General features: G+C 50.0%; 1 protein-coding gene and 1 pseudogene across 1 annotated transcript; one reads left to right on the plus strand and one right to left on the minus strand.

The window, feature by feature from the left end:
• The first annotated feature begins 520 nt into the window (after positions 1-520).
• On the plus strand, positions 521-22,190 carry Ceacam20 (CEA cell adhesion molecule 20). The gene is made up of 12 exons (NM_001170324.1): positions 521-606; positions 3,032-3,118; positions 5,327-5,605; positions 6,194-6,478; positions 8,484-8,762; positions 10,581-10,859; positions 15,639-15,756; positions 15,973-16,064; positions 17,022-17,083; positions 17,509-17,550; positions 19,342-19,452; positions 22,137-22,190. Exons 1-12 carry the CDS (start codon positions 555-557, stop codon positions 22,188-22,190), a joined length of 1,740 nt encoding a protein of 579 aa, NP_001163795.1. The 5' UTR covers positions 521-554.
• Positions 12,211-12,635, minus strand: Sub1-ps1 (SUB1 regulator of transcription, pseudogene 1; annotated as a pseudogene).
• Positions 22,191-23,876: the final 1,686 nt, after the last annotated feature.

Here is a 23,876-nt window from a genome sequence, read left to right on the forward strand (position 1 = left end):
CTCAAACTCCTGACCCTCCTGACTTGCAGGTGCTGGGATAACAGGTGTGTACCACCTCGCTGGTTCACGTTTTCTTTTCTTTTACACCAAAGACCCTCTTAGGCTCTTTCCCATGTCCTCAGAGGGCTCCGCTTCCAGGAAGGTTACTTGCCCTCTCAGTCACCTGACCCCAGCCTTCTTTTATGACCAGGATCCACCCCCCCATGCATGCTCACTCATTTAATTAATATTTCGTGGCTGCTCATGGTCAGTTTGGCAACCGGCCTAGCTTTCCTAAGTTCAGAGTAATGGCTTTTGTTGTCTTTATTAGGGTTGCTGTGGGCCCAAACAGTCTTAGTTCCTGGTCCTTGAGGTTCCAGGGACAGAGAAGGACAGCACGTGGGGGATGGGGATGGGATCGGGAAGGGCTGAGGTGGGAACAAAGTTCCTTCCCTGCTCCTAGCACTGGTGCCCTCATGCTCTGGCACTTGTCTACACTGTGCATTGTGCAACAGGCTGTGCGTGTCAGCCGGGAGAGGGACTGCCCAGTACACTGAGGCCAGGTGCCAGGACTCATGGGGCCTGCTGGCTTCCACGACTGCCCGTGGACAGCGATCCTCCTCTCAGGTGAGTCTGTCCTGCAGACAGACTTTGCTGGATTGGTTGGGTGGCTGGAGGTTGCGTGTGTGTGTGTGTGTGTGTGTGTGTGTGTGTGTGTGTGTGTGTGAAAGAGACACACAGAAAGAGAGACAAGGTAGAAATAAACCAGACATCAAAGACATTAAGAAAAAAAAACAGAGAAATTATCTTTCTCTCTTGTAGAAATGATAAAAGAGAGAGGGAGAGATAGTGAAGGAGGAAAAAGGATGGGAAGGAGAGAGAGAGAGAGAGAGAGAGAGAGAGAGAGAGAGAGAGAGAGAGAGAGAAGAGAATAGGGAGGGAGAGAGGGGAGAGGGAGGGAGAAGGGGAGAAAGGGAAGGAGCGGAGGGGAGGGGAGGGAGGGAGACAGAGAAGAGGGAGAAAAAGAAGGGGAGGGAGAGAGGAGGAAAGGGAGGGAGAGACAGAGGACAGGGGAGGGAAGGAGACAGAGATAGTGGAGTCTGTACCAGGGACAAAACCAGGGAGAGACTGAGTCAATAGAGGAGGGGACAGGGGAGACAAAGGACAAAGAGACAGCAGGAAAACTGAAGAAAAACGGGGGCAGGGGGGGAAGAGAAGGGAATCAGGCAGGGGTGGGAGAAAGGAAGGACCCCACTAGACAGATAAATGGGCATGTGTAGACAGGGATGTCCCCATGGTCCGCACATCACTGTGGGGTGGGTGTGAAATTCAAATCTAATGAGCATCCGAGATGAAAGGGGTGGCAGAGATGGCCCCGGAGTTAAGAGCACTTGCACAGCTTTGAAGACCCGAGCTCTGGTCCCAGCACCGTGTAACAAGCCAGACATGGGCTCCTGCAAGCCTGTAACCTCCGCAGTGGGATAAACGTGGAAGGGTCTCTGTAGTTCTTTGGTTGCCAAAAAAATGTGACCTCCAGATTCAGGGAGAGACCTTGCCTCAAAGAGGTAAGGGAAGAAGGGGGAGAATGGGGGAGGGAGGGAAGGGAGGGAGGGAGAGGGAGGGAGAGAGAGAGAGAGAGAGAGAGAGAGAGAGAGAGAGAGAGAGAGAGATAAACACACACGCGCGCACACATGCATTCGCTTGCACACACATGTTGGGGTTTACTAGAGTATTTTAATAAAGCAAAGCGCTTGAAGGTGACGGGATATTTTTGTGATTTTTGCGATTGGTTCTCCGCAGAGATGAGGGCTCAGCTCAGCCTTGCTGTGTGGCCCCGAGTCTGATGTACCCCTCTCTGGGTCAGAGCTTTATGGCTGATGTGAAGGTTGGACAGATTCCAGGTCCTCCTGAGAGGCTAAGTTATCAGTTGTGTGCATAGATGTCACCGTGAAGTTTGCTTCCTTCCAGTGAGGATCAAAGTCAGGACAAGAGAAGGAAGCAGGACAGGCGGGGGACTTTCTCTATAGGAGGTTCTTTCCCATCCAGGCAGAATGGGGACAAGGTCCTCTTTTGGTTCATTGACCCCTGTGGCTTCCTTCAGTCCTTAGGAGAGACTGGAACTGTCCTTACTCCCATTGACAAGAGGGGCAAGTGAGACTTAGAGAGAGCATCACCAGGCTGAATAGGAAACAAAGCTGGGATGGGAACCCTCTGGACCTGTGGCCCTGACCTGTAAGTGCATTGGAGGCAGAGTAGTACGGACATGAGCAAGGCCTGAACATCAGTATGACTAAGGGCTAATGAGGAGTTACTGTGTTTGTGTCTTTAAGAATCAAACCTAGGGACTTGTGGGTGCTAAGAAAGTGCTCCACTACCTAGCCATAGCCCCAACCCCTCACTGGGGGGATTCTAGGCAGGAGCTCTACCACTGAGCCACACCCCCAGCCCCTCACTGGGGGATTCTAGGCAGGGGCTCTACCACTGAGCCATGCCCCCAGCCCCTCACTGGGGGATTCTAGGCAGGGGCTCTACCACTGAGCCACACCCCCAGCCCCTCACTGGGGGATTCTAGGCAGGGGCTCTACCACTGAGCCACTCCACCAGTCCCTCACTGGGGGTGTTTAGGAAACATATATGTTTATATATGATATATATATATATATATATATATATATATGTTTTTGAAAACATAGGGTTTCGCTGTGCAGCCCTGGCTGCCCTGGATCTCATTCTGCAGACCAGGGTGGCCTTGAACTCACAGAGATCCGACTGCTTCTGTCTTGTGAGAGCTGGGATTAAAGACATGCACCATCGTGCTAGGCTTCATTTTGTTGCTGTTTGTTTTGTTTTGTTTTGTTTTTGTTTCGAGACAGAGGCTTACTACATGGGTGGCAGGCTGGCTTCAAACATGCGATCCTCCTGCATCTGACACCTGAGTCCTGGGATTGTAGGCCAGCAATGCTGTGTGTGATCTTCTCTACTTGTAAAGACTGTAATCAGCCACATTATTTTATCTCCCTTCCCTCATTGTCTCTCTTCTCTTTCCTTCCAGCCTCCCTTCTGACCACATGGAACCCCCTAGCTGCTGCCCAGTTCACCGACCATGCTGAGCTGCTTAGCAACACCCAGATGGAGAGAGGTATGGTATCTTGGGCCCTCTGCCCAGAAGCCCCTGATTCATGACAGATTGAGTGATTTGTGAGCACAGAGATTGAGATCTCCATCATGTATCTGTCTTCACAGAGTGTCATAGTGAGGGCTTCTTTGGCCTGGATAAAACTAGCTAGCACAAATAACCCCTTGTTAACTTGACACACAAACCCATCACTATTCAACCAGAACCTTTCCTTTTCCATTTGTCCCCAAGATAGCATATTAATAGTAAATCCAACAGTGTAAAGCTCAACATCAGACTTCTGGTCCTGACCTCCTAGGCTCCAAAGGGCTTGGCACCACACACATAGCACATCTCCTGGGCTCAGGCCAGCTCCACCCCACGGTTGTTAGTGAACTTGGCAGTCATTCCATGGTACTAGCATCAGGGGACTCCAGCCCTGCTGCACAGTTGCCAAGGCTCAAGTGCTCTCTACAGTGTCATCATGCCTTTGAAACCGGCGCCACCTGGGTGACTCTGACCAAGTCCAGCTGCCAGCGTGAGATGCAGCCTCAGACCCCTCCAGACAACAGATCCAGTGTTCTGACCCTAAGGAAACATCCCAGAAGGCTTTACCTCAACAATGCTGGTCTCTTTTTAACCACAGCAGATTCTTCAACCCCAGTTGACCAGTGCCCATTGTCCCAGCAAAGCAAAGGTTTCTTGTTTGTGGTTCCTAATTGGAAACATGGAGTGACCCCGATAGACTCTCCCCTGGGAGACTTCACCAGTCAGGCGTACAGTGTTCCCTGCTCTCAGAATCATCAAAGTTCCTCAAGCAGTTACTAAACTCTGAGCACTCAGTGGCTTTTCTAGCCCAAAGTTCCAGAACTTTCCACAGTTCTCCACCAAAACATGGACAGGTTCATCACAGCAATATCTGAACACCTGGCACTAATTTCTATCTTGGTTAGGCTTTCTAATGCTGAAATAGAACACCATAACCAAAAGAGCCCTAGGGAGTGTCTTAGTCACCATTCCATTGCTGTGAAGAGACACCACGACTAACTCTTATATTAAAAATAAAATAATAGGGGGTTGGGGATTTAGCTCAGTGGTAGAGCGCTTGCCTAGCAACCATAAGGCCCTGGGTTTGGTCCCCAGCTCCGGAAAAAAAAATAAAGATTTGTTTGTTTGTTTGTTTGTTTGTTTATTTACTTATTTATTTATTTGCTTGAGACAGGGTTTCTCTGCATAGCTCTGGCGGTCTTGGACTTGTTTTGTAGACCAGGCTAGCATCAAACTCACAGAGATCAGCCTGCCTCAGCCTTCTGAGTGCAGGGATCAAAGGCGTACACCACCATGCCTGACTAAAATAAAGCATTTACTTGGGGCTTGCTTATGTGTGTGTGTCCAACTGTGGTGTCCAGAACAGGGCATCAGAGCCCCTGGCACTGGAGTTCCAGGGGGTCGTGAGCTGCCCAATGTGGGTACTGGGAATTGAACTCAGGTCCTCTGCAAGGGCGGCAGGTGCTCCTAACCACTGAGCTATCTCTCCAGCCTCTGTTACTTTCCTTGTGACCATAGCAAATGAAGGGAGGAAGGACTTAATTCAGCTCATCGTGGAGGGAGATCCAGCCCATCGATGTGAGAAGGGCTGAAGGCAGGAGTGTCAGATGGCAGCTGCTTCTCACACCGTAGTAGACCAGAGACAATTCTGGAAGGGAGGCCAATCTATACGCCTTAAAATAACTCTCCCAGGGATTCACCTCCACCCACCCAATCTCGCAACCTCTCAGCTAGCACCAGTAGCTGAGGGCCAGGATCTATGGGAGCTACCCTGATGCCCCTGTCATGTCCCACACCCTCTGTACCACTTACACAGTCCCATTTGATGATGCACAGAGATCAGAAGGAGGATGCAAACGTTTATCCCTAGGGGTGGAGAGATGGGTCAGCATTAGGAGCACTTGCTACTCCTGCAGAGGACATGAATTCAGTTCCTATCACCTGCACAGCCCCTGTTAACTTCTGCGCCAACGTAATCTAGCGCCCTCTCCTGGCCTCCACAGGAATTGCCTACAGTTCCACACTTGAAAAACAACTTTTTTGGAAAAAAAAAAAAAGATTTATTTATTTTATTTATATCAGTACACTGTAGCTCTTTTCAGATACACCTCGTACTCTTTAGTGACTGTCTTGTTCTTCTGTGTCTCTGCCTGCCGCCATCACCCTTTGCCCTTGCTCTCGAAGCTTCACTGGCCAAGCCCATCCTCACAGTCCGTCAGCGTGTTGTCACAGAGCAGAGGGACATGGCAGACTTCTACTGTGCCACTAATGCTGTTAACGCCACCATCCACTGGGTCTTCAACAACTCTCTGCTCGTGTTGAACGAGCGCATGAAGCTGTCTGCAGATAACAAGAACCTCACCGTCCTCGTCGTTCAGCGGGAGGACTCGGGCTCTTACCTGTGTGAAGTGCAGTCCGGCTTTGAGGTTGGCAGAAGTGACGACACCTTGCTGGAGGTGAACTGTGAGTCTTCCCGGTTCCTTCACCTGTTTCCCTGGCCCTGCACTTTCTCAGGCCGTAAAATGCTGGCCCAGAGAGGATTTAAGGAGTGAGAGTGCAGTCGAGAATTAGAGTCCTTGTCTAGCACAAGTGAGCCCCGGATTTGATCCCAACCAAACCCCACAGGAAAGAAAACAAATGTAGGCTTCAAGTGGGAAACTGATATTCACATCAGGATTCCATCTGAAATAGCCAGTGTTGTGAATTAAAACCTGAGTTTTTAAACAGTATGCCTATAATAAACCCACCTCCATCAGATCCCTCCTCCATCAGATTCCCACCTTCATCAGATCCCTCCTCCATCAGATCCCCATTTCCTCCATCAGATCCCATCTCCATCAGATCCCACTCCTCAGAATCCCACCCCCATCAGATCCCACCCCCATCAGATGCCACCCCCATCAGAATCCCACTTCCTTAGGATCCCACCTCTATCAAATCCATGTCCCCCTTGTAACTAAAGGGAAAAGAAAGCAGTACCTACAGTATTCTTCCATAAGTGATCTGTTGCTGATTCTAATGCCCCTGCCACGCTTGTTCCCACCCTTTCAGATGGTCCTGACCCTGTGTCAATCAAGCTGGACTCAGGAGTAGCCACTGGGGACGTGGTTGAGGTGATGGAAGGCAACACCGTGAACTTCTGGGTGGAAACACAGTCTTACCCTGCTCCCACCTACACCTGGTATCTCCCCACTGACTCCATCCAGCCCCCCCCCATCACAGGACAACTCACGATCCCCGCCATATCCAGGGAACAGGAGGGCATGTACAGGTGCCTGGTGTCCAACACTGTCACCAACTCATCTCGTCTAGGTGTTGTCAAAGTCCAAGTGCTCGGTGAGTGTTAGTTCCTGGTTTCGCTGTTGCTTCTTTAAGGGATCAGAAGCTGAGGTTTTGCGTGGGACCAGAGACTTAGTCTGGGATTTTAGGGGAACTCTTTGATTACCTGGATGGGTACGGAGTCTTGGTGATGTTTTAAAGAAACAGTCATGGGGTTGGGGATTTAGCTCAGTGGTAGAGCGCTTGCCTAGGAAGCGCAAGGCCCTGGGTTCGGTCCCCAGCCCCGAAAAAAAAAAAAAAAAAAAAAGAAACAGTCAGTGGTAATCGTTACAATCTCAAGTAAAAGCTGAAACTCCAGTCCCACCTCAGTATTTGAGGAAGAACCAGAGGTTGGATGATTTTCCACGTGACATGGCTCCTATCTCAGAGAAGGACACAACGCCAGCTTGGCACATATTCCAGGCCTTCGTAGCTCTCTGTGGGTACCCATGATTTGATTCTTTGAATAGGAAGGGGATGTGTGTCTACACAGGAAAACTAACACAACCCTCACTCCATATACACCAGAAGACCGTTTATAAGCACAGGCCACTCTCACATATACAATGGGCACATACAACTTTTATATATCACATACACATAGCAACACCATACATACACATACCTCAGGCATATAACAGTCATAGAAGACACAAATACATAACACACACACACACACACACACACACTCACGACAAAATACAGAGCAAGCTTATCAAAGGCCTACACTGAGCCGTACCCACTGGGCCATCTCACCACCCAAATTAAAACAAATAGAACAAAACAAACAAACAAACAAACAAACAAACAAAAAATCCAAATAACTTCAAGGCTACATAGTGAATTCAAGGCCAGTGTGTGTAACTTGATGAGGCCCTGTTCTAGAATACCACTGAGTTGAATGCTCTTTAGTAAATGACTGTTTACAGTCCCCCAGTGAGGGGCTGGGGGCGTGGCTCAGTGGTAGAGCCCCTGCCTAGAATCCCCCAGTGAGGGGCTGGGGGTGTGGCTCAGTGGTAGAGCCTCTGCCTAGAATCCCCCAGTGAGGGGCTGGGGGCGTGGCTCAGTGGTAGAGCCCCTGCCTAGAATCCCCCAGTGAGGGGCTGGGGGTGTGGCTCAGTGGTAGAGCCTCTGCCTAGAATCCCCCAGTGAGGGGCTGGGGGTGTGGCTCAGTGGTAGAGCCCCTGCCTAGAATCCCCCAGTGAGAGGCTGGGGGTGTGGCTCAGTGGTAGAGCCCCTGCCTAGAATCCCCAGTGAGGGGCTGGGGGCGTGGCTCAGTGGTAGAGCCCCTGCCTAGAATCCCCCAGTGAGGGGCTGGGGGCGTGGCTCAGTGGAAAAGCACTTGTTTAGAATTTAGGAGTCTCTAGGTCGAGTCCCTGACACTACAAAACAAACAACCACAACAAAAAAAAAGATAGATCCAGGCGACATACATATACACACCACACATATTTGGCAGTCTCCAATAAAACTTGTGAGGAGCACTCAATATGTACCATAACATATGCAATATCACAGATATGGAAGACACACTCAGATACAAGATGTGTGTGTTCCATATCTGTGATATTGCATATCATACAATTCACACAATTCACAGTCATAATACACACACGGCACAGCACACAGAGCAGGCACAAAATCAACAATTCCCGTAAACACACCCCAATTCCACAGACTCTTCTCCCACACAAAACACATAACATTCCTGCATCATTGTCACGCATACCCCCTCATCCACACACAAGCTCTGTGGTCCAGTCCCCAACACACAAATGCTCACGTGTGTTGCTCTGCCCATCACCCCCTGGAAAACTCAGTGGTTTTGTTTTTTTGGTTTGACCCATGGTCACCATATAGCCTAGCTGACCTGTAACTTGCTATGCCGATCAGGCTGGCCTTGAACTCACAGAGATGCGCCTGCCTCTTCAAGCGCTGAGATTAAAGGCCTGCGCCACCTCTGGCAATGTAGGAGTCTTAGGAATCCTTCGTGAACCCTGACCCTTTATCTCTGTGTTTCCAGAAAAAGTGACTGCACCGTATATCGAGTCCCCAACCTTGGCCCTTGTGGAGAACGCCACCTCTGTGATGCTGACCTGCAAAACCAGCCACCAGAGGGTTGGTGTCCATTGGTATCTGAGGGGTCAGCCGCTCATGCCTAGTGAGCACCTGACATTGTCATCCCAAAACAGAACCCTGACCATCCATGGCCTTCAGAGAGACGATTCTGGGCCCTATGAGTGTGAGGTGTGGAACTGGGGTAGCCAGGCACGCAGTGTCCCCCTGGAGCTCACCATCAACTGTGAGTGGGGGAGTCTGGGTCTCTTCTTCCTCCCTCCCTCCCTCCCTCCCTCCCTCCCTCCCTCCCTCCTTCCTTCCCTCCCTCTCTCCTTTCCTCCCTTCCTTTTCCCAATACCTGCCTCTTTAAGGAGTCAATTCTTTTTTTTTTTTTCCTTTTCTTTTTTTCGGAGCTGGGGACCGAACCCAGGGCCTTGCGTTTGCTAGGCAAGCGCTCTACCACTGAGCTAAATCCCCAACCCCTAGGAGTCAATTCTTTCTGGGCACAATGGTGCCCAGCACATGGGAGGCTGAGACAGGAGGATTACAAATTGGAGGTCAGCAATGATCTGAAAAAAGTAAACACATAAAAGCAACAACAAAGAAAAGAGAAGAAAGGAAAAGAGGAGGGGGAAAGAAAGCCATACCTTTGAATTGTTCTGCCCATCACCCCGTGATTCTCACCCTGTAAGTCTCCAGGCCTTTGGCAATTCTCTATCTCCAAAAACTTACACCATGATTCATACCAGAAGCAAAATCACCATTATGAAGTAACAACGACATAGTTTTACGGTGGTACTGGTGGTGGTGATGGGGTCACCATGGCATGAGGAGCAGTAAGGGTTGCAGGGTTGGGGAGGTTGAGAACCACTGAACTTTAAGCCCTTTGGCATGTGAGGCATGAATCTGGGGGCTGGACAGAGCCGACTCAGGCATTATACAACTTGTAGTGTAGGAGATAGAGCCTAAAGAGAGAAACAAGGGCCAGCATGATGACTCAGGCTGTAAAGGTGCTTGCCCCAAAGCCTGACAACATGAGTTCAATCCTCAGGACCCACAGAACGGAAAGGAGACAACCAGCTCCTGCAAGTCATCCTCCACATACATGTTGCACTACACACATGTTCCTCACCACAGAGTCAGAGGTATAGGCTGATAAAATAGATAAGGGAGACAATGGCATCAACCTACACACACCCATATGTGAACACGTGCGTACCCACAATTTCAAACAAAAGTCAAAGCTGGGCGAGGTGGCACCTGCCTTTAATCCCAGCACTCTGGAAGCAGAGGCAGGAGGATTGCTGCGAGTTCGAGACCGTCATGGTCTACATAGTGAGTTCCAGAGTAGCCAGGGCTACACAGAGAGACCTTAACAATAAACAAAAAAACAAACAAACAAACAAAAATATTTAAGACAAAACAAAATCACAAAGCCCAGGAGAGTCCGCATTTTCCAAGTGAAAGTTGGAATTCCTTTAGTTCAAACCAAGGAGAAAGCTAAGTCACCTGTGGTTGTATGTGGCAACAATCCCGTATTCAAGGAGTTCACGGTCATTCTTGGCTAAAGATGGAGTTTGAGAATAGCCTTTGCGGGGTTGGGGATTTAGCTCAGTGGTAGAGCGCTTGCCTAGGAAGCGCAAGGCCCTGGGTTCGGTCCCCAGCTCCAAAAAAAAAAAAAAGAGAATAGCCTTTGCTACTTGAGGCTGTCACAAAACAAACGAAAACCAACAAGAAACCAAGACTTCCAGGCAGTGGTGGTGCAACCTTTAATCCCAGCACTCAGGAGGCAGAGGCAGGTGGATCTCTCTGAGTTAGAGGCCAGCCTGGTCTACAGAATGAGTTCCAGAACAGCCAGAGCTACACAGAGAAATCCTGTCTCAAAGAACAAACAAACAAACAAAATCGAAAAGTACCAAAAGAACAATGACAGTAACAAAAACCCCCAAAGCAAAACACAAGCAAAAGAGCAAAAAAGAAAGAAAGAAAACAGAAAATTAAAAAAAAAAACAACCATAATTTTGCCTGTGGCATTGGAGACTCATGATGTGTGACTTTGCAGATGGCCCTGACCAAGTGGACATCACCCAGGGGTCAGCGTCTGGAGTGGTCAACACCATCGAGGCAACGCTCAACTCCAGCCTGACCCTGCATTGCTGGGCTGACTCCAAACCAGGTGCCAGGTATCACTGGACCCATGAGCACTCCTCCCAGGTGTTTGCTGGCGATCAACTGAACATCGAGGCACTGAGGCAGGAGCATCAGGGCATTTACAGCTGCACAAGCTCCAACAATGTCACCGGCCTGACCCGATCCGCCTCTGTCCTGGTCACGGTGGTGGGTGAGTTGCTCAATGCTCCTTCTGTCTGGAATCCACTTGGTTTGTCCCCAAGTGGCTCTAGCCACCTGCCTCTCTTATATCATGGCCTGAAGTGTGACAGCGGCTTGCTAGATTTCCAGTCCAGAGTCACAGAATCCTGGCACGTCATGCCCAAACAGCCTATATTTTCTAGTGTGTCTTCCAGCAACTTCTGTGAGTTATTTGACTCTTATTTTTTTCTTACCTGTGAATGAGTTTGTGCTGTTTCTTTTTTTTTTTTTTTTTTTTTTTTGGTTCTTTTTTTTCGGAGCTGGGGACCGAACCCAGGGCCTTGCGCTTCCTAGGTAAGCGCTCTACCACTGAGCTAAATCCCCAGCCCCCGTTTGTGCTGTTTCTTAAAACGTTATATGGATGTGTGTCTCTGTGGGTACGTGCATATAAGTGCACATGCTCCCAGCGGCCAGAAGAGGGCGTCAGACTGCCTGAAGCTGGACATGTAGGCAGTTATGAGCTGCCAGACCTAGATTGGGACCTCTTCAAAAAGAGTGCGTGCCGGTAACCACTGAGCAAGTCATGCAGTCTCATACTACTTATTTTGTGACAGGTTCTCTCTGTGTAGCCCAAGCTGGCCCTAGACTAGTGTGTGTGTGTGTGTGTGTGTGTGTGTGTGTGTGTGTACTGCACATGCGTGTAGGTTCATGAGTGTGCAGATGCATGTGCACATGTGTGGAGGTCAGAAGTCAACCTCAGGTGCTGTTCTGCAGGGATCATCTGCCTTATTTTTTTCAGGCAGGGTCTCTCACTGGCCTGAAAGCAACCAAATATGCTCGGAGAGCTTGTTTGAGCCCCAGGGCCACCTGGCTCTGCCTCCCTGGCTCTGAGATCATACACACATGCCACCAGGTTTTTTGTAATGTGGGTTCTGAGGATTAAACACAGGTCCTTGTGCTGGGGAGACAAGCCGTTTACTGATTGAACCAAACCCACAGCAAATTCAGATCTTTTTTTTTTTTTTTTCGGAGTTGAGGACCAAACCCAGGGCCTTGCGTTTGCTAGGCAAGCGCTCTACCACTGAGCTAAATCCCCAACCCCTAAATTCAGATCTTTTTAAAAAATCAATTAATTAAATTATTTTACTGGTTCTCATGTCTTAGTCACTATTGTATTGCTATGAAGAGACACCGTGACCAAGGCAATTTTTTTTCATTTAGAACATTTTAATAATGCACGTTAAAAAAAAGTATTTCTCTTATAAATTGTTCTGCAATCCAAATATAGAGCAGCGTGGAAAACAACATTTAGAAATCACAAGCCAATGTGAAAAGACAGAGTAAAACAGCTATGACAGTGCAGGCTTGACGTGCCTCAGACTTTACAGCTTTCTGACTGCATCATCTACGTCAGAGATCAGTTCCTTCAGCTGGCTCCACTGTTTCATGTTTAAAGAAACACCTTCTTTCTCCGGTTTCATTTCGCCTTCCAAGTCCACCCAATATTCTCTAATGTCAATTAGACGTTTTCCTTTAAAGCCCCGGACACTGACGCCTCACCTTTCTGGACCATGTTATCATTTCTGCTGATGCTACTCTGCTCGGAGGATGGCAGCGCTCTAGAACTCTCACCAGGCTTTTGCTTCTTCACAGGTTTCTCCGGAACAACTTGCTTTTTCCTCTTTAGCTTTTTTTCAACTTCCCTGTCAGAATCACTGCCTGAAGAGCTCGGAGAAACAAGTCCCTTTGATTTAGGCATTGCTCCGCTCCAGCCGTCCAACAGCCTCTAGCTCGCTCGCTTGCTCTGGACTGCAACCAAGGCAGCTCTTACAGACCAGGAAGGCATGTAATTGGGGCTGGCTTACAGGTTTGGAGGCTTAGTCCATTACCATCCTGGTGGAGAGCATGGCAAAGGCAGGCACAGTGCTGGGGAGGTAACCGAGAGTCACAGCAGATCTGCAGGACTGAGCCCACCCCAGTGACACACCTCCTCCAACAAGACCTAATTCTTCCCAATGAGTATCACTAAGTGGGGACCGAGTATTGAAATATGTGAGCCTATGGTGGTCATTTTCATTCGAACTACCGCCATGAGTATCTGCCTACATATATGTATGTGTGCCACATGTATGCATGGTCCCCATGGGGGTCAGAAGAGGACAGTGGATCCCCTGGGACTGAATTCACAGATGGTTGTGAGCCACTGTGTGGATACTGGGAATTGAACTCTGGTCTTCTGGAAGGGCAGCCTGTGATCTTAACTACTGAGCTGTCTCTCTAGCCTCCTGTTTTGAGATCTTAATGGGAAAACATAGTGTCACTGTTTATGAGGGTTCAAATCCTGGCTCCAGCTCTTATTAGAGAGCAATTTACTCAATCTTGCAGGGCCTCTGAATAACTGTCTATGAAAGTGTTTACACATATTGTTATAGTTACCCAGCCAATTGTGGTAAGCAGGTCCTCTACCACTGAGCCACCCCCCCAGCCCCTCACTGAGGGATTCTATGCAGGGCTCTACCACTGAGCCACGCCCCCAGCCCCTCACTGGGGGATTCTAAGCAGGGGTTCTACCACTGAGCCACGCCCCCAGCCCCTCACTGGGGGATTCTAGGCAGGGGCTCTACCACCGAGCCACGCCCCCAGCCCCTCACTGGGGGATTCTAGGCAGGGACTTTACTGCTGAGCAAATACTTTTTGGTGCCGTGTGTCAGTCAGTTATGGGATGAGCTTGTTACTATATTCACCACACAGGAGAGATTGAGACCCAGTGTTCAAACCCTGTTCCTGGTGTCTGAAACCATTGCAACTGTCCTTGGTTGCTCTCTAAGCCAAAGACCCCACACAGCTTCCCAAATGACCCAGTTCAGTGTTCAGAACAAACGTCTGCTTTGGTGAAGACCGTTTGATAATTGGAGAAACTGAGACTCAGAGGAAGGAGTTGTGATCCTGATTACTTTCATGAGAACTTAAATGAGACTGTGTGCAAAGGCTGTCAGTGATTAGCATCTCCTAGACAACTGTTTCCTCCATCATCTTCATTTCTATCACCATCATCATCATGTCTTGTCATGCTTCTATCACGTATGTCAAATGTTCTAGCAATGTCACGCATGATTCCATTTGATTTCCTCACAGATCTATAGAGTTAGTATATTGGTTACTTATCTCATTGCTGCAACAGAATTCTGGGCAAAAAGCACCTCAATGGGCTGGAGAGCTGGCTCAGAATTAAGGGCTTTGGCTTCTGTAATGGAGGACTTGACCTCAGTTCCCAGCATCCACATCAGAAGGTTCACAACAGCCTGCAACTCCAGATCCATGGAGATTCAATGCTTTTGCCCTCCGAGGACACCTGCACTCACGTAAACACAAGCATGCATGCACGTGTGCACACACATGCGCACTCGCACACACACACACAGAGAGAGAGAGAGAGAGAGAGAGAGAGAGAGAGCTATGTATGTGTGCACATAAACTTTTAACATAATAAAAACTAAACTTAAAAAAATGGAGACTTAGTACAGGTATATAATCCCAGTTGCTTGGGAAGCAAAGTTCCCCATATTTTAAGATATTTCTGGGCTACGGAGTGCCTGCCTAGTGTCCACCAGCAAGGAGCTGGGGACGTGAATCAGCAGCAATGTATTTGAAATAGAACTATATATTAACACACACACACACACACACACACACACACACACACACACACACACGTGTGGAGACAGACAAGCAGAAAGAAAGACAGACTGGCAGACAGATCCCAGGAAGATCTATCTTGGTACTCCATAAACCAGGGTCACTTTCTCGAACGCTGAGCCCTCATCCTTCTGTGAAAGGCTCAGGCGGAAATGGATGAGCGATTTAAGGTCATCAGGAGTCGCCTGCTCCACACCAGGCACGGCCAGGTGCAGTCTCTTCTCATCCTTGCAGCATCCTCCTCTGTAGTGGGTACCACTTTCCCCTTGTCAATGAGAAAATTTGGTTCTGGAGTGAATTTATCCGCCCAGAGTCACACTGCCCTAGAGAGTCAAAGGGCTTCACCTGAGGGACAGCCAGTTTTCTGTAATCAAAATCCTTTTCCTCACTGCGATGGTTTGTATATGCTGGGCCCAGGGAGTAGCACTAGGAAGTGTTGCTTTGTTGGAGTGAGTGTGTCCCTGTGGGTGTGGACTTTAAGACCCTCATCCTAGCTGCCTAGAAGCTGGTCTTCTCCTAGTGGCCTCCAGATGAAGATGTAGAACTCTCAGCTCCTCTTGCACCAGGCCTGCCTGGATGCTGCCACGCTCCTGCCTTGATGGTAATGGACTGAACCTCTGAACGTGTAAGCCAGCCCCAATCACATATTGTCCTTATAAGAGTTGCCTTGGTCATGGTGTCTGTTCAGAGCAGTAAAACCTTCACTCCATGCCTTGATCCATCCATATAACCAGTTCCTCCACATATTTATGTACTGATCAGTTCTTGGTCCAGGTACTTTACAGGTGTATTGAACATGACTTATTTAATGCAGGTTCTTCTGTTTTAATCTTTCCAGCAACCCTAGAGAGCAGGCACTCTTTTTCATGTGTTACTGAAGACATAGTTGATACACAGTGAGGTTGAGTAGTGTGCCCAGCATCACACGGTTGGGGGATTTGAACACAAGCCAATGTGCTTTGGGAAGAATACTGCTTACACTGTGAACTGCTGCGTCCCAGTGGCTGGGAAACAAGGTCGTCGATCAGTAAAGATAAAGCCAGAGGCTCAGAATGGGGCTGGGGATAGGAAGAGAGTGTGCCCCGCTTAGTCTCGATTTTTCTCTTTGGCCGAGGTCTCCAGTCATCCTCTATGTCTCCTGGAGTCATTGCTGGCATTGTTATCGGGATCCTGGCTGCCATTGCTTTGGTGATAGGGCTGGGCTACTTCCTCTACAGCACCAAGGACAGATGGTAAGAAGTAAGGGATCTGGAAGGGCCAGCAGGGGCAAGGAGACATGGCTGCTGGCCGTGGTGTTGAACCCTGTCTGTGCACCCTGGGAATTCAGAGCGTTATGGGTCATTCCCCAAGAGCAGACAGGTAAGGGGATGGGGGTAAGGAACACGACAGCACCTATGGAAACAGGCCAGAACCTGTCCCGTGAGATTATGAGGAATATGTTGTTTCAGGATCCACAGGAGATCAGCTAATGACACAACGACCTCTAATACCGAGCCACCCACCTCTGTGACTCAGAGCACCCCAGAGTCCACCAGACCCAGTAAGTGACTCCACAGTCTGTGCTCTTGCAGTGAGTGAGGGGCAGGGTGGCAGCTGCTATGGGAAGCCCAGGACTCTCCTCCTGGCTTAGTCCCAGGTCACTGTCGGGTCCCAGGGAAGCTCTGTCCTCCCTGAGATGCACTGCTGTTCCCATTAACCTTGTGTGCTCCCCCCCTTCTCTCACTCTCTTCGTCTCCCTCTCTCTTTATCTGTCTCTCTCCCTCCCCTCCTTCCCCTCTCTCTACCTTTCTCCCTTCTCTCCACCCAGCCTAGTGAATTTAGACATTCCCTGAGCCAGTTCTGGGACTAAAGCTGTGTGCCACTACTTTTTCATTTAAAACTTTTTTACTTTGTGCAGGATGGTGGTGGTACACACCTTTAATCCCAGCACTCGGGAGGCAGAGGCAAGTGGCTCTTTGTGAGCTTGAGGCCAGCCTGGTCTACAGAGCGAATTCCAGGACTTGCTGTCAGGGCTACACAGAGAGACCCTGTCTCAAAAAATGTATATATGTATACACACACACACACACACACACACACACACACACACACACACACACACTAAAATAAATTACTTTTCATCTTGAAACAGTGTCTGTCAAGATGCCCGTGTAGCCTGGAACTTGGTGTGGTAACCCAGAAAGGATTTGACGTGTAACCTTCCCGCCTCTGTCTCCAGGGCAGCTAGGGCTACAAGCCAGTAACTATACGCCTTGGTCCTGGCTCCATTTAATAGAGGATAAACAGTTTCTTGAAGGAAAAAGACTGAGGCCGCGACAGGCCTCCCACAACTCATGGCCACGACTTGGCTCCTCCCTCGTAACACTAAATGGTCTGTCTCACCCGAGACGTGATGGGGAAGAAAATCCTGAGGACAAGGAAACGTTCTGGAAACACAGCACCTTGTCCTTATACCTCACCCTAACTTTTGCTCTGGGATGGGGTTTGCTTTCTCTAGACAAACCAAAGCCTGTATATGACAATATGCTGAAACCCAAAGGAGAGGACAGAGGTAAAAAGGTGGGTGAGCTCCTCGAATACTACTATCACTGTTCCCAAACTTTCTGTCTGGTTCTTCCCCAGTTCAGCGGGATGTTTCTACCTCTTAGGATGAGAGGCTGCCATAGCCACCCCACTTGCCCCATTTTCTATCTGTCCTTTCTCACCCTTCTCTATATATCTACATGTGTATATGTGTATTGCAAGGGATTGAACCCAACCTTAAGCATGCTAGACTAGCGTTTACCACTGAGCCACGCCCCAGCTCCTCACTGGGGGATTCTAGGCAGGGGCTCTACCACTGAGCCACGCCCCAGCCCCTCACTGGGGGATTCTAGGCAGGGGCTCTACCACTGAGCCATGCCCCCAGCCCCTCACTGGGGGATTCTGGGCAGGGGCTCTATCTCTGAGCCTCTATGACTTCTTTCCTACCCATTTCCCCCCAGATGCCATCTCCGCCACCTGTCTCCCCAGAGCACTTCTATGAGGTAGGTTGGACCTGCTGCATCTAGTTAAAGAAACTGGGAGAGACGTGACCAGAGGATTTGATGATCATCAGGGCTGAGGGTTGATTCAGTCTAAACCTTTCTCACTGCAGGGCAGTTCCAGGGATCGGGGGATCATGGCCCAAGGCCACTCAGGGATCCATAACTCATTCGGGGACCTTGGCTGCTGTGTTGCTCCTTCCAGCAGGCCTTGGGGCTGGATTGCAGTGCAGTGGCACTGGCTAGGAACATGATGGTGGGAGGAAGTAAGGAGGGGAAGGTGCTGATCTAGGAGGAGAAAATGACTGGGCGGGAGGAGAAAGAGAAAAAGTGAGGAAGGAAGGGGAGGGAGGAAGGGAGAGGGAGAGGGAGAGGGAGAGGGAGGAGAGGGAAGAGAGGGAGAGGGAGAGGGAGGAGAGGGAAGAGAGGGAGAGGGAGAGGGAGGAGAGGGAGAGGGAGAGGGAGAGGGAGGAGAGGAAGAGAGGGAGAGGGAGAGGGAGGAGAGGGAGAGGGAGAGGGAGAGGAGAGGGAGAGGGAGAGGGAGAGGGAGAGGGAGAAGGACAGGGAGAGGGAGAGGGAGAGGGAGAGGGAGAGAGGGAGAGGGAGAGGGAGAGAGGGAGAAGGACAGAGGGAGAGGGAGAGGAGAGGGAGGGGGAGAGAGAGAGAGGGAGAGGGAGGAGAGGGAGAGGGAGAGGGAGGAGAGGGAGAGGGAGAGGGACAGGGAGAGGGAGGAGAGGGAGAGGGAGAGGGAGAGGGAGAGGGAGGGGGACAGGGAGAGGGAGAGGGAGAGGGAGGGGAGAGGGAGAGAGAGGGAGAGGGAGAGGGAGAGGGAGGAGAGGGAGAGGGAGAGGGACAGGGAGAGGGAGGAGAGGGAGAGGGAGAGGGAAGAGACGGAGAGGGAGAGGGAGAGGGAGGAGAGGGAGAGGGAGAGGGAAGAGACGGAGAGGGAGAGGGAGAGGGAGAGAGAGAGAGGGAGAGGGAGAGGGAGAGGGAGAGGGAGAAGGACAGGGAGAGGGAGAGGGAGAGGGAGGGAGAGGGAGAGGGAGAGGGAGAGGGAGGAGAGGGAGAGGGAGGAGAGGGAGAGGGACAGGGACAGGGAGAGGGAGGAGAGGGAGAGGGACAGGGAGAGGGAGAGGGAGAGGGAGGGGGACAGGGAGAGGGAGAGGGAGAGGGAGGAGAGGGAGAGGGAGAGGGAGAGGGAGGAGAGGGAGAGGGAGAGGGACAGGGAGAGGGAGGAGAGGGAGAGGGAAGAGAGGGAGAGGGAGAGGGAAGAGAGGGAGAGGGAGAGGGAGAGGGAGGAGAGGGAAGAGAGGGAGAGGGAGAGGGAGGGGGACAGGGAGAGGGACAGGGAGAGGGAGAGGGAGAGGGGGAGGGAGAGGGAGAGGGAGAAGGACAGGGAGAGGGAGAGGGAGAGGAAGAGGGAGAGGGAGAGGGAGAGGGAGGAGAGGGAGAGGGAGAGGGGGAGGGAGAGGGAGAGGGCATGTTATAGAGGAGCAGTGGGTTGGGAGAGATGTTCCTCCACGTGGGGTTCTTTGTAGAACTCTGAAGTGGATGTCCTTTCCCTCTTTTCACACAGGGTCTGTCTCTCATGTAGCTCTAGCTGTCCTGAAATTTGCTATGTAGACCAGGTTGGCCTCAAACTCACAGAGATCCACCTGCCCAGACCTCCCGAGTGCTGAAATTAAAGGCACAAGCCACCACTGCCTGGCTTCTCTGGGTCTTTGAGGAGTATAGGTTGACATCTGGTCCATCTTGACTATATGGGTCTCACCTGACTTCTCTACTTACTTGCAGAAGAAGCCACCTTCCGCAGCTCCTGAGGGCCCCAGGAAGCCATTGCCCCGTATCCCGAAGCAGCCATTGGTCCCCCCAGTACCAAACAGAAACAAAGAGTCAAATTATGAGGTATTCCGATGCCACGTACTCCGATGTCACCCCGCCTCTGGTAGATAGATACCTGCACCCTTTGTCCTCTGCTGAGGAGTCTGTAGGACAAATGCCCAACAGAGTTTTCTTTAAGAACTTTCTCAAGTGTAGGGACTGAGGAGATAGCTCAGTTCCAACCCCCACATAAGAGCATGAAGGCTCGTGCTGTAATCCCATTGCTGAGGAGGCCAAGTCCGAGGGAACCTGAGGCTCACTGGCCAGCCAACCTTGCAGAATCAGTGTCTAGGCCAGGGAGACCATCTCAAAAACAAAACAAAATAACAACAACAATAAAGCCAAAACAAAACACTCAAGGTGGAAGGTTCCTGAGGAACAACGTAACACCTGTTCCACACATGCACAGGTACAAATGTGTGTAAGAACACACATGTGTTCACATGTACACACATGTGCTGCTCTCACAACAGTTTCCAATTCCATTTAATTTCCTTTGTTACATAGTTCATTTCCAGATCTGACTCTTCATCCCACTTACTCCACCCTCTCTCTGTCTCTTCTCTCTCTCTCTCTCTCTCTCTCTCTCTCTCTCTCTCTCTCTCTCTCTCTCTCTCCTTTTCTTTCTAAGGTTTCTCTCCATATAGTTCACCCTGGCCTTGAACTCATAATCCTCCTGCCTCAGCCTATCCAGTGCTAGAAAGCACCTGTGTGCCCACCACACCTAGCTTCTGTTTCTGTCTTTCCATTTCATTCTACCCCAGATTTTTATTTTCCATTCCATCTAGTTTTTTATGTGCACGTGTGTGCATATGTGCATGTGTGTGTGCTTCTGCTCAGTTGCTCCCTGTCACATTTCTTTCCCTTCTTTTCTTTTTTTTTCTTTTTTCTTTTTTTCAGAGCTGGAGACTGAACCCAGGGCCTTGAGCTTGCTAGGCAAGCGCTCTACCACTGAGCCAAATCCCCAACCCCTTTCCCTTCTCTTCTTTTCTTTCTCTTCTCACTCACTCTACTTTCCCATCTCCTTGATCTTGCTTCCCTGTTACAAGCTCTCACTCTGTAGCCCAGGCTATCCTGCTACTCTCTAGATATATCAGGCTAGTCTAGAACTTATGGCGGTCCTCCTGCCTTGACCTTCCCAGCACTGGAGCTGCAGATGTGTATGTGTTGCTATGGGCACATAAGCTTCAGTATGTCTAAGTCCAAGCTCCCTAGGAGAGAGTCAGACCTGCTCATGCTATTGCAGGCCTTTTCTTCAGTTTGATGAGCTCTCCCGTCAGCTGTGCCTTGTTGTTGTTGTTGTTTTGAGACAGGGCGTCTCTGTGTAGCCCTGGCTGTCTTGGAACTCTCTCTGTAGACCAGGCTGACCTCGAATTCAGAGATCCACCTGCCTCTGCCTCCCAAGTGCTGAGATTAAAGGTGTCTGTCATTGCCACCTGGCCACAAACCGATCCCCGTCACAGCTTAAGGAGGGAGCCATGGAATTTCCCTTTATCCAAGGGGAAAAGCTCTTTCTGGAAATCTCCCATAGGAGGCTTTCTCCCATCCATCTTTGGAGAAAGTGGAGCCTTGTGCTACTTCTTGTTGTAAGGAAGGCTGTCAAAGGAAGGCTAACATGTGGGCAAGAGAGAGTCCGTCTAGCCCACCCAGGATCTGCTGTATTCTGGAAGAATGAGACGAGCCACCTGGGTCGAGGGCATGGGGTGGGGTGTGTCACGTTGAAGGATGTCGAGGCCCTGCTGGGGGTGCTTTCGGTATCAGTTTTTCCTAGCGGAATCACCATTGATTGTGCAGCTCGGGATAACACACATTCATCATCTCCCAGTCTCTGTGGGTCAGTAGGTCAGTGTCATTCACACAAGCCTCCCGCAGGGCTGGAATGGAGGTGCTGAGTTTCAAGTGGGGCTCCACTTGGGGAGCATCCATTTTCAAGCCAGCATGGCCCTGGTTTCTTACTGACTGTCGAGTGGCCTTCCACCTTTTTCTATATCCCTCTCTGTGAGTATCTTGTAACACTGAGTCCTTTCTCTCCCTCACCTCCCTTCCTTCCTTCCTTCCTCCCTCCCTCCCTCCCTCCCTCCCTCCCTCCGTCCCTCCCTCCCTTCTTCCTTTCTTTCTTTCTTTCTTTCTTTCTTTCTTTCTTTCTTTCTTTCTTTCTTTCTTTCTTTCTTTCTTTCTTTCTTTCTGAGGCGAGGCTTCTCTGTATACTCCTGACTGTCCTGGAACTCACTCTGTAGACCATGCTGTCCTCAAACTCAGAGCTCCACCTGCCTCTGCCTCCTGAGTGCTGGGATTAAAAGTGTGCACAGCCACCACTACCCATCTTTCTTGTTTCGTTCAAAGCCGAATAGAAGCGAAAATCTCATGGGATAGATTACAGTATCTTTGCAGTCACCTACGTCTGGGGTTGTTGCCCTGTTCATTAGATGCAAAATCCAGGTCTCTTCATCAGGGCATGGAGCTATATAATGGTGCTAAGACCAGGAGGTGAGGGATTGCGGGGGCCACCTTAGAGTCTGTCTGTCACAGTGGGCAGGGTCATTGGCCATTCCTAGAGACACTAGTATGACTGTAATAATGTAAGGAAAAGAGTGGATGTCCGGGATAGGGATCAAGAGCCCCAGGCTCTGTGGGCTGCAGAGGACAAGCCCAGTAGACCGGAGTGCACACTTCATCGATAGAACTTACTTTCTCCCGTTGTTCCACAGGCACTGCTGAATCCGAACCAAAGTCTTTACTGCAAGATCAACCCGTCAGTCTGATGGACGCCAAGTTTCTTCTCCCAGAAGGTCTAGACCTGCCATGCTGGGTCACAAACTCCATGACATCGATGTGTGGATTCCTGCACATTAGAATCCAGCCATCCCCTGCCACCTTTGTGGACTTCATGATGTCCTGGCTGGATCAGATTCTCAGACAAACAAGTTCCACCAAACCTTAGCTTTGGGCTCACGCTTCATTTATAGCAACAGAGCTGGGCTGGAGAGATGGCTCTGTCATTAAGATCACTTGCAGCTCTTCCAAATGACACAGGATCAGTTCCCGGAACCCATGTATGGAGACTTACTTACTCCAACTCCAGTTTCCAGGGATCCAATACCCTCCTCTGGCCTCTGCAGAGACAAGAATACATACAGATTAAAAAAGATAAAGCAATTTTTTGAGACAGGGTTTCACTACGTAGCCCAGGTTGACCTGGAACTTGCTATGTATATCAGGATGGCCGTGAACTCATAGAAGCCCCCTGCCTTTGCTGGGGTTAAAGGTGTATGACAGCATACCCAGCTCAGTGTGCTGAGAAACTCAGTGGTCAAGCGTCTTGCCTGACAGGCATTGAGTCTGGGTCCAACCCCAGTGGCACACATACAACATGCGACAAAGGGGCTGGAGAGGCTTCTCAGTGCTTAAGGTGCACATGCTCTTCAAGAGGACCCAAGTTCAGCTCCCAGAGCTCACGTCAGTGCTTCACAACTTCCTGTCAACTCCAGCTCTGGATGACCCAATGTCTGCTTCTGTCCTCTTTAGAGCCCCATGTGCATATGCATGCTCGAGCACACACACACACACACACACACACACACACACACACACACACACACACACGCACGCACACAAACACACACACACACACAATGCATATGTACACAAAGAAAACCAAATCATCCTTTTTAAAAGAAGCAATGGCAGGCTGCATAATGGAGAGATGGCTCAGCGGTTAAGAGCACTGGCTGTTCTTCCGGAGGTCCTGAGTTCAAATCCCAGCACTGATATGGAAGCTCACAACCATCTGTAACTCCAGCTCCAGTGACTCTGGCCCCCTCACACCAGCATACAGGCGCATACAAATAAACTATTCAAAACCAATGACAACAGGTAACTCCCCCCTTTCTTTATAGTGTGTCTTAGTTAGATTTCTGGTACTGTAATAAAACAGTAAAACCAAAAGCAAGTTGGGGAGGAAAGGGTTCGTTTCAGCTCACAGTTTGGAGTCCAGCACCCAGAGAAGTCAGGACAGAAACTTAACACAGGAACTTGGAGGCAGAAGCTGATGCAGAGGCCATGAGGAGTACTGTTGCTCCTTATGGCTTGTTCAGCCTGATTTCCTATACCACTGTACTGGCTGGTTTTGTGTGCCAACTTGATACAAGCTGGAGTTATCACAGAGAAAGGAGCCTCAGTTGAGGAAATGCCTCCCTTAGACCCAGTTGTAAGGCATTTTCTCAACTAGTGATGGAGGGTGGGAGGACCCAGCCCATTGTGGGTGGTGCTGCCTCTGGTCTGATAGTCTTGGTTTCTATAAGAAAGCAAGTTGAGGGGCTGGAGAGATGGCTCAGTGGTTAAGAGCTCCGACTGCTCTTCCAGAGGTCCTGAGTTCAATTCCCAGCAACCACATGGTGGCTCACAACCATCTGTAATGGGATCCGAAACCTTCTTCTGGTGTGTCTGAA

The sequence above is a fragment of the Rattus norvegicus genome, chromosome 1 (genome assembly GCF_036323735.1).
Source record: "Rattus norvegicus strain BN/NHsdMcwi chromosome 1, GRCr8, whole genome shotgun sequence".
NCBI classification, from domain to species: Eukaryota; Metazoa; Chordata; class Mammalia; order Rodentia; family Muridae; genus Rattus; species Rattus norvegicus.

Coding starts and splice junctions, on each gene's coding strand:
- Ceacam20 (NM_001170324.1), top strand. CDS start 555: ATGGGGCCTGCTGGCTTCCACGACTGCCCGTGGACAGCGATCCTCCTC. Junction 3,119..5,326: donor CAACACCCAGATGGAGAGAG/GTATGGTATCTT, acceptor TTGCTCTCGAAG/CTTCACTGGCCAAGCCCATC. Junction 17,551..19,341: donor CCCCAGAGCACTTCTATGAG/GTAGGTTGGACC, acceptor ACTTACTTGCAG/AAGAAGCCACCTTCCGCAGC.